This window comes from Micromesistius poutassou (assembly GCF_964030765.1).
Source record: "Micromesistius poutassou genome assembly, chromosome: 2".
Classification (NCBI taxonomy): domain Eukaryota; kingdom Metazoa; phylum Chordata; class Actinopteri; order Gadiformes; family Gadidae; genus Micromesistius; species Micromesistius poutassou.
Window position 1 is genome coordinate 18,503,072 of NC_140272.1, and position 14,681 is coordinate 18,517,752.

The following is a 14,681-nucleotide window of genomic DNA, read 5'->3' on the forward strand; positions in this document are numbered from 1 at the left end:
TTGATATTATATAATATTTATTGTAGAACTTGTTAATGCTTTATCAAACAAGGTTTTCTTTTTTAATTCGATTAGCATTGCAACTTCATTAAGGGTCTCATACAGTGACACATTATTACGACAATGAAAGGGTGTGGTAAAGCGCTCCTTGGGTCTGCAGTTGCTACAGGTTGGTAGCTGCCACACTGTGCCGCAGTATCGATGAGCTTGTCTGCTACTTGTCAAACAGTCTTAAAGAGGCCTGACACGATGTAATCTTCAGCACTGCCGTCAATGAGCCCTGTCCCATTACTGTGGATGAACCAGCACGGGACATTTTCTCCTTTCTTCAGATCCTTCCTGAAGTCCCGTTGCCAACCTCTGGAGTCCAAGAGAGACAGAGGTCACAAGGTGGTTAATTAAGTCATAAATCATTTTTCCTCCAAATTTCCGATCTAAATGTTCACTGTTATGGGAAAAACATGTAAGGTAGCAGGTGTACCTGGTCACATTGAGCTGATGTCCTTTGACATACATGGTGGCGTCTGGTTTCTCAGGAACCTCTCCTGGACGTAGATCTCCAACCTCAAACCCAATCCCATGGTAGAACTGACCTGCAGAATTTACCACCATTGAAAATATTTTGTATGGATTGCCTTAAAATTTTTATCTTACTTTCGTTTTCATGAAAATTTCATGAAAATACAATAGGCTATATTATAGCCTATTTTACCAGGTGTGAGTGAGATTATCCATTACAAGCCATTTCCAAATCTCCCCTGCCCTCTGACTTTGTGACTTTGTGATGTATGCTGGATAGATCAGTTTACCAGCCTACCCATTGGACTGTAGCAACTGGAAGGCTCATCTATCCATCATCAAATAGGCAAAGATAAGAGTCCAATAAGAAGGAGAAAGCTTTCTGCTATTCTTTACTTACAATTAAAACAGTTTCAATGGTTTTTTGTTCTACCTGTTCTTAGTTGCATTCGTAAATGACTATCAATAAACACCAAGTCTGGGAGACTATTTCCTGCTATGTTTCCCTGTTGTTCCATTACCTAGCAGACCATGGACGGCTGGAGAGAGAAGGTGGCTGTCCAGAGTGTAGAATCCCAGGTAGTCCTGGTGGTAGGGGTGCATCTTCCACACTTTGTGGAGCAGGATCACAAAGCTTACAGAATCTCTTAAAGTCACCATGACGCTCTGGTCCTTGGTCAAAAGCAGATCCACACTGGGGTTAGGAGAGAAAGTGGAGATGGCGGGGATGGTGTAATCAGAATAACTTGGTAGGAAGACAAAGTAAAAAAGCAAAGAGAGGAAGTCAAGCCGTAACATTGTCATAAGCATCTGTTGGTTTCTAGGTGTTTCTACCTGGTTCCTTTTAGGGAAGCTTGATCCGACCACAACAGCTTGACCTTTTGTCCATCCTGGGACAGAGTGATGTACTCAGTGGTCACCTCCAGCCTCACCCTCAGGGTCTGATGGACAACACCAAGGCGGCCAAAGTAGGTGTTGACTTTGCCATCAGGGGCAACCATCTTATCTCCAATGGTCTGACCATTGACCAAAAGTCCTGAAGAAGCAACATGTGATTAAATGATCTATTTCCGATAGGATACTGATAAGATAATAGATTTGTTTTAGTGATCATTAATAAGGCCAAGAGGTTGGAATCCCACTTGATGAACAACACAAGTGTGCCGTCTGGACTGAAGCAGGCTCACCTATGGAGGGGTCTCTGACCAGGTTAAAGATGGTTCCAGGTGAGTCATTTATGTTGAAGCATAGAGCGTCCTCTCTCTCTGGCAGCTCGATCATGAAATGAGGATCTCCATCCACTGAACAAACAGTATATTGACAAGGCGGCAGCAACAATAATACACAAAGGAAGATATAGATATATGGGTTGTGTCATGTAAAGTCATTGTGGGGAATAATCTGTCCCACTGCATACACTAAAACCATATACAATGATCAATGGCCAGATTTCATGAATATAGATGACGTACCAAAGTATGTAGGAGCGCTGGGAAGATAAGAACTAGTCCTGTGGTAGTTAGCTTGAGGGGGTGAGTACTGTCTAGGTCCTGCACACAGACAGCATGACCAACAACAAATACACAGTGAGAAGCAATGCACCTCCAAGGCCTGCACTCTCAGAGCTACTATAGGGGAATTCAAATACAAGCTCAATTCCAATCATACCCAGTTTGTCAGCCTGCTGCCGTTGTTCTGTGGAAATAAGCGGGAATAATTCAACAGAGATACATGTAGGGCCTCAATATCGACACAATGTCAGTATGTTGGTGTACAACTCAGTTGAGTCCTCCTTCCTGCCTCTCCAGCTCTCCCTACCCTCAGTCAGCTTGTCTGCTACGAGGGGCCCGCTGGGACCATCCTCGGTCTCTGGCTTGGTGACCACCATGGAGGTGAGGGGGGTGACGAAGCTGTACTTCAGGGACATCTCCAGGGCTTTGGCCGTGGCGTTGCTCTTCTCCTCTGGTGGCCCACTCTTACTAATTAAAGGAAACAACACAAATAATTCAGACAGTCTTGCTATAAGGTTGAGAATGTATTCCCAGAGCAGTGACGTTTTTTAAATCCATTCCAACAATAACTGGCTTCCATCCGCTCAAACCTGGTCTCCAGTAGCTGTTGGATGGTGAGGTAGGCCCACAGGCGCTCAGTGAAATCCCCAAAGATGTAATCCTTCTCTGGGTAGATCACGTCCCAGTCGGTGGCACTAGCCTGGCCCTGCACCTGGAAGTCCTGCTCGAACTACGCTGAGCAGAAAGCCAAAAGAGCTCAAACCAAACTGAACTGTTCACCTCTTATGCCCTAAGATACCACTATATCACATGTCCTTCACCCACCCCATTGGCAAACACTTCCACCAGGAAGTTGTCCATGTCGTTTTCAGACAGCCGCCCGGCCACCACGATCTCTGAGCCATTGAACAGCTGACTGAAGTGATGAGGCGTTAAGGAATCCACCGCATTGTCAGGGTAACGCAGGTCCACTGCTGACAACAGCGGGCTGGCCACCTCATCATAGAAACCCTACAACACATTCATACACATACCCAGTGGTCACATACATGGAAATGGACTGTTTGAAATGATTGTCTGGACGGGGAGAGTAGAAAGAGGCCATTATCCCAGAAATACGCTACCTCATTAGTTAAACAAAGACACCTCTAGGCATCATAGCCATTGTTAGGCCGGGGGCGTCCTAGGCTAAAGCCCTGATTGTTTTATGATTGGCCCTGGATCTCAATTAGGATATTTTTTATTGTTAACAAAAATATGATTGATAAGATATTTCCCAGGATCTATTCATCTTTCATTCCAATCATGATTCAAAGCCCTCCAAAGGTAATAATTGGTTCCTCTGTGTGTCATTCAAGCAGCAGATCTACTTCCCTCTACTTGGGATCTATGCATTTTATGTGCCGACCAGAGAGACAGGGAGTGTATTATATGTGAACTGTGTTTTATATTCCAATAGACATAAATATATTCAGCAATTTTTCTCTAGTCTGGTACTGATATGATATGATATGCTGTGAAATATTCAGCTTATGCTCAATATTACTAAAAAAGATTTATTACATCACAAATAATAATGAATCTGAAAAGTAAACAAGTTTTTGACACACACATTGAATGTACTTTGAATGTAAATAAGGTGCCAGAGTGCACAGTTACAAAATCCCCATCCACATGGGCGAAAACAATCTTTTCCCCTCCATTTTCCTTGGCTGCGTTTCAGGAATATCCCCGTAAAGACGGACTCATCGCGAAAACGTATCGAGCTGTAGAAACGCTGTAGTACATATTCAAGGACACTGTGTGGCACTGGTTCATGCGCATCAAGCCTGCGCGCTGTATACAAACATACAGTTGAGGAGGAGAAAGCAGTTGTTAAACCTTTGACTGAGCAGAAAATACTTTTTAATGTACAGATAGTAATTTCATTTACCAAGGGGCTGTATTCAAAGATACAAAAATAATACAAATCAAATCAAACAAAACAAAGTCGACAGAACTCTTACGTCGCCAAGCTGGTGGGGGACGATCGTTTGCGTATCTGGCGTCCACACGAATCCGAACACGAAAACGCATAAGGACGTTTTTATCTTATCCACCCTGGGACCTGGTTTCAAAAAAGTGTGTTTTCGGCCACTGAAAACGCTGGATCCGTCTGGACCAGTGGTGGCTGCTGGTCTTTCAAAGAGGGGAAGCTCATTTTCGGCCTACATCATATAAATTGTCAATTTATGTATATGTAAATTCTGCTCTCTGTTCCTTTTCAAGGAAATGCTCTGTGACCCTGTCATACCAACTAGCTGTATTTTCCAGGCTGCTTAAACGGCCATGGCCCATTGTGTTATTTGTGTAGGACTTGAGCCGCTTTAAACAGGAGAAGCTCCTTTCTACACCTGCAGATGTAGCTCTAATTGTTGCCACTAATGAGAACAGTTTGTAAAGCTGAGGCATTGCACTGTCCAACTCCATGTCTTTGAGGAACACCAAGAAATCACACAGCTTTCCCCTGTCACCCTGCAAGTCCTGATCTGAATGCATGACTTGAAGGAAATGTGGGATTTATGTTAAACTGAGGCAAGGAATTGTGTGAATAAGGGTTAGTAATGAAATGTACGATGAAAATTGTCTTTTCGCCAAGCAAAAATCAAGAAATAGGTTGCATTTCATCTTTCGACTCGCTTGCAAAAATCTGCGATGGGACTGAGGAATGAAGACAGCTCCGGCGACTTTTTATAGTTCAAAATCGCTGTCAATCAAACGGCAACTCAGTCTTTCGCAGACCCTCCAATCATCACGCAGAAGCCCAGCGTCCAGGCCAGCCCACTCCTCCATTCACCCCCAGAGACGCTGAGTGTCCGTGGTAGGGACATAATCACAGCATTATCCAATGACCGTCGACTTTCGACGCACTAAAAAAAGCTATGAAGCCCCAGTGAAGTGGATGGACGCTGAGCTTCAGGAAAATGCACTGTGACGCTACGGGAATGTATGAGAAGGAAAGTCGACCTGCGATAAGCAGCTGATTCTGAACAAACTCGTCTTCGAGATGGACGTGTTTTAACGCATTTTTAATCAATGAAATGTTAACACAACAGTATATATTTGACCATTTAATTTTGGAAATTTTAGGGGAAGCTGAGCTTCCCTTGCAGTCTTAGAGAAATCGCCACTGGTCTGGACGGTCGGCCCAAACGCACAAGACTTATGCGTTTTCACAAAAAAAGAGTTTCCGTGTGGAAGGGGCCTAAAGGCATTGACGGGGACCCCCCCTACAGAGGTCCGGGCTAAGCCCTGAATGTCCTGAAATCCTAACAACGCTCCTGATTAGCATAACCTCACCTGCAGCTGAAGGGTAGCGTCGGAGGCTTCGTAGATCCTGCGGGCCACGCCATTGTTCTGTTTGGCCATCACGTCCAGGAAGGAGTAATCCACATCATCCCCAAAGCCCAGGCAGAACAGAGTCATATTACCACTGATGGCTTCACGCACGTTCTGCTGGATCTTTGAAAGGTTGCTTTCACCTACACAATCACAAAGACATTAAAGAAGACAATCATCAAAGTCGAAGTCAATCATGACCCAATGTGATGGAACAGGATGTAAGTATGTCCATGAAAAGAGACCACATATGAGACATATGACATATCACGTCAAACTATCATCACAAATGTACTTTGATTTCTCTGTACACCCACCCTCATTCGGCATTCCATCGGTTAGTAAAATGATCATGTCCACACTTCTCTCTGGGAGCTTCTTGTTCCTTCTGTCATCTTTCATCATGTTGATGGCCATCAATACGGCATCATTGATGTTAGTCACTGAAACATGAGTATATTCACATTAATCTTTGGTATACTTGTTGTTAGGAAGTTTGATGTCTGGCCAAGTAGAAGCTAACCTACTTCCTCTGTCAGTTATTTGCTGGACATATTTGATGGCTTCAGCCAAGTTTTCCTCTGTAGCTTTAGTAAGGGATTGTTTCCAGGGATCAATGCCGCCATCAAATATGATGATACCAAAGTAGTCCTCTTGATGGAGGTCTGAGAGAATAGATTGCAATGCCACGCGGGTCTTTGCAGGCAAGAATACAACAAGGCCGGTAGTTAGTATGCGATTGCAATAAAATGCATGTAATGTTTTCTACATCACTGTCCACTGGCAACATACTGTATACACACACACAAACACACACACACACACACACACACACACACACACACACACACACACACATATACAAACACAAACAAAGTTACCTGGGCCATCTTAGTGCCTGACATTGAACCACTCCTGTCAATTACAAACACCACATTCTTTCGGACACGAGGAAGATCCGGAGGAGCAAAGAAATGCACAAAGTATCCGTTCACGATCTGGAGGTAGAAATGTAAAAGTGAAATTGATCAGTTTAAATGGGTCCATGTTGCTCAACTAAAGTCAGCATTGTGTCTCATATGTTTGTCGACAGCAGACCTGAATGTCTCCTAGGCCTGACGCTCGTTTCACGTCATACTTGATGATGAAATCCCCATCGATCAGAGACCCATCACACTCTGGACACTTCCTCTGCTGATCCAGTGTGGGCGAGAAGGAGATGTGTGCCTGAAAGAGGGATGTATTGGCTTCAGTTTCAAATGACCACAAAATGTAGTGGGCCATGTAATTCACTTCCTGGTGATAGATATCAAACTGAACCTTGTTGTCTGTGACCGTTTTCTCCACCAGGGGGAGAAGTTCATTGGAAAGGAAGGTTCCATGAGCATCCACAAAGGCAATGCCCTGGGGCTCATAGATATCAGCCACAATCTGTAAACACAAACAAACACACACACAAAGATATTTTGTATAAATATGTACATTTACTGAGCCCAGGAAACTTAAGGGATTGTAAACTCACCTGAAAGTTCTGGACCAGCTGTTTGGGGTTTATTCGGGTCAGGATCTCATACTTGCCAAATTTCCTCTGAAGAAGCTCCTCATAGGTCAGGATGAAGGTTACATTGCTCTTGGCTGCGATGTTGACCGACACAGAGAACTTCTCCATTTTCCTTCCAGAAGCTCTGGAACATCATGCCAATTAGCCCAATGAGCATATATCAAACAGTAAAATATACTTTAGATTCCACATGAAAAAATGTGAATTGTTTCTGTAAACACAATGTGACATGAATCAAGGTAAATGCCTGTTCAATCTCCACCTACTTGACCAGTCCAGCTGTCTGTCCAGTTGAAACAGCCTTCTCATACTGTTTCTTGGCTTTCTCCTTTTCATTCACAACCCCAACATATATCTGACCCTCAATCTCCCTGTGAACAGAAGAGGGCAGTTGAAACGTGAAGAAAGGGTTTTGAAAATGCTTTTACTGCTGCTACAATGTGTCGATGGAATCGTATCTTTCACTTGAGCCTCTTCCAAACAAAGGAGTCAAGCAACAGTTGTGTTGTAAGTGTTGCACAATGGATCCAAAGAATGTGAGATGAGAAGCCTCATATATTGATGAATTGAACAGTTAGCCAACAACAGGCTCAATGTTGAAACTTGCTGGTTAAAAGAAGATCTCAGATCTCTTTTGTTAGAAGGCGAAAAGCTTTCAGTGTTTTGAAGGGTGAGTTTCGGCGGAAGACTCACATGCTGAAGTTGGTGATGAAGGCCGTCTTGGGCAGGTCCACCTCGAAGAATATTTCCTGAGAGGAGTTGGCTTTGTTCAAAGCACTGGAGGTCATGACTGTGTGAGCGAACCGAGATGCCACCGTACAGTGTACTGTGACACTGAGCACCTCCACCATCTGAACACATGGGCGAAAACAAAACGTAAATTGGTAGTCAAGGGAGACTGCTAGACATGCCTTTAGCACTTGATTTTGGGATTTCTGTATGCAAAAAACAAACAAACAAACAAAACAACAACAAAAAGTGGATCTCTAATCGGCATGAATCAGAATGTATCCCAGAAGTTTTCCCTTACCTTTGCATCGTCTACACTTCTTTTCTGTAACAAAAAATAAAATATAAAAATATATATATTTTTAGCCTGCAGGTCCAGGCTTCTGGGTGATCGTAAACAGTCAAGGCTTTGCTGCAGTTGGTCATCGTAAGATGATAATTTTGTAGCAAGATACATATTTAATCGTACATGTCGAAAAATGAAAAATGGCAAGAGCTGAAAATACCTGAATTGACCTGATGGCACCTTCTGTCTCCTGAAATGTAGTCAAATGATAAACATATTATACTATGTTGACATAACCTACCTGGAGAATAAATATCAAAAAGGGAAATGTGACACAGAATGGCAGTTGGAGAAGCATGTCCTCATACAAATCAGGAATGAAACCACGCAGAATAACTACAACTGAACTATATGCAGGTAGCAGAACAACTAAAGGCAGGTAGCAGAACAACTACATACAGGTAAAACAACAGGTAGCAGAAGAGTAAATGACAGTAAAAACCAATAAAGCAGGGCAAGTGGACTATTAGACATTGATGTCATTTTCAAATGGACTTTTAATAATAATAAGAAAGACAACATTAGTAAGTTCACCTGCGTCGTAGCATCGTAGCGAGAGATCAGCAGGGCTCCCTGGACCGGCCAAAGTGGCCAGAGGTTGAGAAGGCCCAACAGCAGCAGCACAGCACCACCCCGCACATTAGACATGACTGAATGTCCTCTTAACACTGACTCAGTCCAATGTGTAGTCAGGACCCTGCCCAGTAGGAGCAACAAACACACTTTTGTGCCTTGCTCAAACAAATGTGGACCAACCCCCCTGGCCCAAAAAGTGAACATGCAACTTTGGGTTGAATTTTAGTGCATTGCATCCATCTCATGCTCTACCATGTTTATTTTGTTTGTTTTAATGAATCACTAGCATACCTCACTATGTGTAATAACCAGTAGCATGTAATTATCAGCCCTCCAAAGCCAGTAGAATGAATTAGAATATTTTACCTTGATAGCATGTACTCAGAAGGGAAACTAAATTATATAGAAGAGATTCCAGAAAAGTAACTTTTGACTTATCATTTTCATTCTTTTACCATTTTCATATTTTGGAAAATGTGTTATCTAGTTTTGACAACAAGCCTTTCTCTGATGGAAACAGTTCAAAATATATGACTAGTGAGTCATAGTCGGTTAGGGTAAAATAAATGTAACAGATACATTTACAACAGATGTACACAATGAACAAACACCTAGCTGCACATACTAGTTCACAGTATTTCAATTTATTATATTCTATTTTATTATGAGTCCTTGTTTTGTTTTTTTTTGCCATTCATTCAGCTGTTGCTCTATTAATAGTACCTCATAATACCCAGTATTTTCCCTTAAGACACCCCTGCTGAAGTCCAAATATTCGATTTTAAGTCCAAAAGTCAATGAACTCGTTTAATGAGTGAGAAATTAACCTAGTCGTCTCTACTGGAGTGATAAGCCCTTGGGCCAGACCTGGGGGTAGTGAGAGGCGAGGGAGTGGGGTTGTAGAGAAGTCCTCTTGAAGTCCTCCCCCTCCCTCCTCTGTACTAACCTGAAATCTCATTTCGAGCTATAGCACGATTTAAGAAGTTACCAGTAATGCCAGGGTCTATGAGAGCTTTAATGGCGTGCTCGTAATTAAGCCACTGTTAGGTGGTATTCAGCATCGTTCTGGAATTACCAGGGGTGGGAGAAACAACTGGACTCATCGGATATCTCCCATGATTACTGATGAGTGGCAAAGCTTAGACTTTTCACTTTCTGGTGGGCAAACGGAGATGCCATCGTACAGTGACACTGTGCACCTCACCATCTGAGCAGAGAGAGGGCGAGAAAACACATGACTCACGTGTGCCATATAAAAATATCGGTTACCATTAATAAATGTATGAGGTAGTAGTGACGATGACGAGTTGGGGAAACTAGGTGTGGCACCACCAGAATCCTGTCTGTTTTAAGGGTGAAGGAAAAGAAAGAAAACAATAATTTGCTTGATAAATTAAGCCTACAAGTCTTGAGTTCTGGGTGATTCAAAACGTGACAATGTTTGGACTGTTTCCAATAGTGGGTGCTTTACCGCAGCAACAAAAACATACATTTTAATCCTGGAAAAAAAAACGTATTTGTGTATTTCTCATATTTCATATAGTCCAGCAGGGCTCCCTGGACTGGCCAGAGAGGCCAGGGGTTGCGATAGTCAACACCACACTGACTGAATCCACTCTGTATGCACGAGCCTGCCTAGTAGGAGTACAAACACACATCTGTGCCTTCCGACAAACCCCCTGACTCTAAAAATAGAAAGAAAATTTTACTTCACTAAAGTAAATATATGTTCACCTCATAGTCAAGCTAGTATACTTTAAACAACAAGATAATCTGGGTGCCATGTTATTACATCAAAACTTCACTTCACTGTGTTCTGCATACTGTATTCTGACCAATCTTGTTCAAATAGTTAATATGTAGCACCATTTCTCCTGTGTCCCTGTGTTACCACATTGATTTGTTTGTTTAGCAGCAGCATCAGAGCCAGCCAGCCAACAGACTTGATACAATGATCAAGAAGGCTGGCTCTGTACTTGGTCTCAGGCTGGAGTCTTTTGAGTCTGTGGTGGAGAGGAGAACGCTGGAACAAACTGTTATCCATCATAGACAATGATCGGCACCCTCTCCATCACACAGTGGTCAGACAGCGGAGCGCCTTCTCTCACAGGCTGCTCCAGCTCCGCTGTCGAAGGGACAGATACAGGAAATCTTTCCTGCCACATGCCATCACACTGTACAATAACAGCTAAAACTCTGGTCATAATAATAATAATACAGTCTCAAAGCAGCTTATATGTTTTATCTGTTCACTTGCACCTTATATATTTATATTTCTACTGTCTACTTTCTACTTTGCACTACAATTATATTATACTGCTTATTTATACATTTTTTATATTGCTTCTTTTATATATATATATATATATATATATATATATATATATATATGCCAAGGTTGTTTCTGTGTGTAATGCTGCTGCTACACTGCAATTTCCCAGCTTGGGATCAATAAAGTAAATCTATCTATCTATCTATGACTCAGCAGTATGTCAACTTGCTTAGTACTTTCAGTTAGTGACTGGTGTGTTCATCTTCTTCTTACCCCATATATGCATGTGTGTTAATGATTAATTGAAGGCTGAGAACACATATATATATATTTGATCTTTATAAAAATGTTATGTTTTTTTATGTCTGCTAGGATGTAGACTAATGGATGCCAAAAATTTGCAATTAACAAAAAGAAAGAGTTACAATATAATATGTATTTATTAAAAATGCTATAAAATGCAAAAATCTATCTTCATGCAGAATAATAAAGCGAATAAGGCATCTTGTTGTCCACAATTAAAATATTTCACAGGTTGAAACAGCCATATAAATTAGTATGATATAGTCACTACTGATCCATAACAAAAACAGATGGGCCAAGTAGCCTACAATGTCACAACATTGTCAACACAACCAATAACACAACAAATTCGCTACTTGAAATGTATTTAACTTCAATAAATATACTTTATTTCTATTTCTGTTGTTTGCTCATCCTCCTCCATGTATAAATTGAATAGAATTGTCTGATCATAAAATACATGTTAGAAATTCCAGTTCATGACATGCTGGTGGCACGGTGGCATAGTTTTCATTTGGAGAAAACGCTTCCCCCCGGGCCTCCGGGCTTCTCCAGGACCGTTTCAGATCCGGATCTGACGCCGCTGAAGACAGATGGAGCAACCTTCCCCATGCGCTCTACAGAAAAGGGAGGGGATCAGCAGACGGTGTCATCGTCATGGATGTATGATGATAATATGTTTACACGCCCAAACCATATGTCCGTATGTCCGAGCAGGAGTAATAGTTTCAGGTTTGTTGTAGACGGCCTAACCACATGCTTTTACACAGCACGACACGTGTAACTCATTTCAACAGCACATCTAGGAACTAAATATGGTTCATTTATGGATGTATATGAATCAATCTCCGTGTATTCAACAAACTAGTATTAGCAGAACTATTTTGTTAGTTAGCTATCAAGTCGGGCTTAATAGTGTAATAGTGTTTCAACGTGTTTAATATGGCGATTAAATCACTGACGTCATCCAAGATCATATGGATGTGTGTGTGTGTCCCTGGTGGTCTAGTGGTTAGGATTCGGCGCTCTCACCGCCGCGGCCCGGGTTCGATTCCCGGTCAGGGAACTACGCTTTTGTTTAGCTCATTAAGGAGTGTAACAAAGTCGTTGATTGACAATCTGGATTCGAATGGAGTTTTATCTCATTTCTAATTTATTAATAGCTTTTTCATACTTTTAACAGTGTACCCCGAATTTCTACTTGAAATACATGATCGATTTTAAAACATCGTTGATCAATGTTTTCAACCATGTAGTTTTAGCAGAGAGAAAAAAATGAACGTTTTTCGATGTTAGCTGATCAAATAATTGACGTCATTTTACGGCGAATGTGTCCCTGGTGGTCTAGTGGTTAGGATTCGGCGCTCTCACCGCCGCGGCCCGGGTTCGATTCCCGGTCAGGGAACTACGCTTATGTTCCTTGTTCATTAAGGAGTGTAACATGGTCGTTGTTTGACAATCTGGATTCGAATGGAGTCTTATCTAATTTCTAATTTATTAATGGCTTTTTCATACTTTTAACAGGGTGCGCCGAATTTCTACTTGAAATACATGATCGATTTTTAAAACATCGTTGATCAATGTTTTCAACCATATAGTTTTAGTAGAGTGAAAAAATTAACGTTTTCGATGTTAGCTGATTAAATAATTGACGTCATTTGATGGCGAATGTGTCCCTGGTGGTCTAGTGGTTAGGATTCGGCGCTCTCACCGCCGCGGCCCGGGTTCGATTCCCGGTCAGGGAACTACACTTTTGTGTAGTTCATTAAGCAGTGTAACATGGTCGTTGATTGACAATCTGGATTCGAATGGAGTTTTACCTCATTTCTAATTTATTAATGGCTTTTTCATACTTTTAATAGGGTGCCCCGAATTTCTACTTGAAATACATGATCGATTTTTAAAACGTCGTTGATCAATGTTTTCAACCATATAGTTTCAGTAGAGTGAAAAAATTAACGTTTTCGATGTTAGCTGATCAAATAATTGACGTCATTTTCTGGCGAATGTGTCCCTGGTGGTCTAGTGGTTAGGATTCGGCGCTCTCACCGCCGCGGCCCGGGTTCGATTCCCGGTCAGGGAACTACGCTTTTGTGTAGTTCATTAAGCAGTGTAACATGGTCGTTGATTGACAATCTGGATTCGAATGGAGTTTTACCTCATTTCTAATTTATTAATGGCTTTTTCATACTTTTAACAGGGTGCCCCGAATTTCTACTTGAAATACATGATCGATTTTTAAATATCGTTGATCAATGTTTTCAACCATGTAGTTTTAGTAGAAAGAAAAGATTGAAGTTTTTCGATGTTAGCTGATCAAATAATTGACGTCATTTTCTGGCGCACATGTCCCTGGTGGTCTAGTGGTTAGGATTCGGCGCTCTCACCGCCGCGGCCCGGGTTCGATTCCCGGTCAGGGAACTCATCTTTTCTTAGTTTACGAAACCGTCCGAAGTAAGGCCTTCCTAATTCGACTTTATTATTCGAGAGCCTATTCCAGTTGCTTTTTTTTTTTTTTTTTTTTTTTTATACCGTTCATCATCACCATGAATCGGAATCACAATAAATACAAAAGCATTGTTTATATTGCATTGAACAATTAATAGGGCTGAATCCCAGAACATAAATTGGGGGGACACCAATGTGCCAAAGCGGTCATATTCTGCTGTAAACTTCTTTTTATCTTGTTTATTTTTCTTCATAACATTAAAAGTAGGCATATGTGGGGTGTCCACACTATCTTTGTAAGAATTGTGCGATCCGATCCTTCTCGAAGGCAACAGAGAAAGAGTGGATATTTACTCACCACACTCCACCATGACCTCATACGTCTTACTCTTCACTTCGCCCCTCAAGCCCAGTTTACTGCGTGCTCCTTTCAGGTCCTCCTCCTTCATAACTGGTCGCTTCTTCTTTTTCACCTCAGCAGGCTAGTAGAAAGCCCAGTTTGACAATGGAAGAAAATACAGGGAATAGATTTAAGTTTGTGTTTATTCAATAGCACTTTCAGTGCCATTCACAAAATGTGTTTTTTTTTTTTTCCCCTGGTAACAAATTATGTATTGATCACCTTTTCAGATTATTGAAAAGGACTAGTGGATTGAGCTGGCTCACCTGTGACATGGTGTGTCCGGTCAGTGTGATCGCTCCTGACGTTGTCGACCTGGTGTTATGGTTTGCCTTAGTGTCTGGGAGTACACGGCTGTTATATAGGCCTGGATCAGAGCGTGACACACATCTCCCATCGTGGAGTAACTCAAGGCTTTCGTCTGTTGTCAGTGAGTATTATTAGATGTGACGTGAGCTGGCTGGTGGCCTTCTGTTTTAATTCATCATGGAGTTACGGAGGATCAACTGATATGGGGGGGGGGGGGGGGGGGGGGCGGGCAAGACAAGTGTCTGACTGCTTCTCCCCCTCCCCCCCCCCCCCCCAACACTACACAGCCGTCTATTTACAGAACACAGTCAATGATGGAGCTATATTTC

At 42.0% G+C, this 14,681-nt stretch overlaps 2 protein-coding genes and 5 non-coding genes across 7 annotated transcripts; 5 read left to right on the top strand and 2 right to left on the bottom strand.

The window, feature by feature from the left end:
* On the bottom strand, nt 1-8,726 carry LOC311339426 (inter-alpha-trypsin inhibitor heavy chain H3-like). The gene is made up of 22 exons (XM_084464818.1): nt 8,579-8,726; nt 8,205-8,234; nt 8,000-8,023; nt 7,663-7,820; nt 7,236-7,340; nt 6,931-7,093; nt 6,729-6,839; nt 6,507-6,635; nt 6,290-6,406; nt 5,936-6,104; nt 5,726-5,851; nt 5,370-5,551; nt 2,856-3,041; nt 2,621-2,760; nt 2,338-2,498; nt 2,188-2,214; nt 1,992-2,069; nt 1,707-1,820; nt 1,354-1,555; nt 1,041-1,213; nt 482-593; nt 1-360 (listed from the first exon to the last, which is right to left on the bottom strand). Exons 1-22 carry the CDS (start codon nt 8,690-8,692, stop codon nt 222-224), a joined length of 2,760 nt encoding a protein of 919 aa, XP_084320944.1. The 5' UTR covers nt 8,693-8,726; the 3' UTR covers nt 1-221.
* Nucleotides 8,727-11,308: 2,582 nt separating this feature from the next.
* Nucleotides 11,309-14,420, bottom strand: mustn1b (musculoskeletal, embryonic nuclear protein 1b). Its single transcript, XM_084463705.1, has 3 exons — nt 14,310-14,420; nt 14,002-14,125; nt 11,309-11,812 (listed from the first exon to the last, which is right to left on the bottom strand). The coding sequence occupies exons 1-3, from the start codon at nt 14,316-14,318 to the stop codon at nt 11,706-11,708; spliced, it is 240 nt and encodes a 79-aa protein (XP_084319831.1). The 5' UTR covers nt 14,319-14,420; the 3' UTR covers nt 11,309-11,705.
* AC3HAE_009496 (transfer RNA glutamic acid (anticodon CUC)) lies at nt 12,190-12,261 on the top strand. Its single transcript has one exon. It is a non-coding gene; the product is annotated as a tRNA-Glu (tRNA).
* On the top strand, nt 12,529-12,600 carry AC3HAE_009500 (transfer RNA glutamic acid (anticodon CUC)). The gene has a single exon. It is a non-coding gene; the product is annotated as a tRNA-Glu (tRNA).
* On the top strand, nt 12,869-12,940 carry AC3HAE_009501 (transfer RNA glutamic acid (anticodon CUC)). Its single transcript has one exon. It is a non-coding gene; the product is annotated as a tRNA-Glu (tRNA).
* AC3HAE_009502 (transfer RNA glutamic acid (anticodon CUC)) lies at nt 13,207-13,278 on the top strand. Its single transcript has one exon. It is a non-coding gene; the product is annotated as a tRNA-Glu (tRNA).
* On the top strand, nt 13,545-13,616 carry AC3HAE_009503 (transfer RNA glutamic acid (anticodon CUC)). Its single transcript has one exon. It is a non-coding gene; the product is annotated as a tRNA-Glu (tRNA).
* Nucleotides 14,421-14,681: the final 261 nt, after the last annotated feature.

Coding starts and splice junctions, on each gene's coding strand:
- LOC311339426 (XM_084464818.1), bottom strand. CDS start 8,692: ATGTCTAATGTGCGGGGTGGTGCTGTGCTGCTGCTGTTGGGCCTTCTC. Junction 6,636..6,728: donor AAACGGTCACAGACAACAAG/GTTCAGTTTGAT, acceptor TCCCTCTTTCAG/GCACACATCTCCTTCTCGCC. Junction 1,556..1,706: donor GGTCAGAGACCCCTCCATAG/GTGAGCCTGCTT, acceptor TTGCTTCTTCAG/GACTTTTGGTCAATGGTCAG.
- mustn1b (XM_084463705.1), bottom strand. Junction 11,813..14,001: donor TGAGGTCATGGTGGAGTGTG/GTGAGTAAATAT, acceptor CCTTTTCTGTAG/AGCGCATGGGGAAGGTTGCT.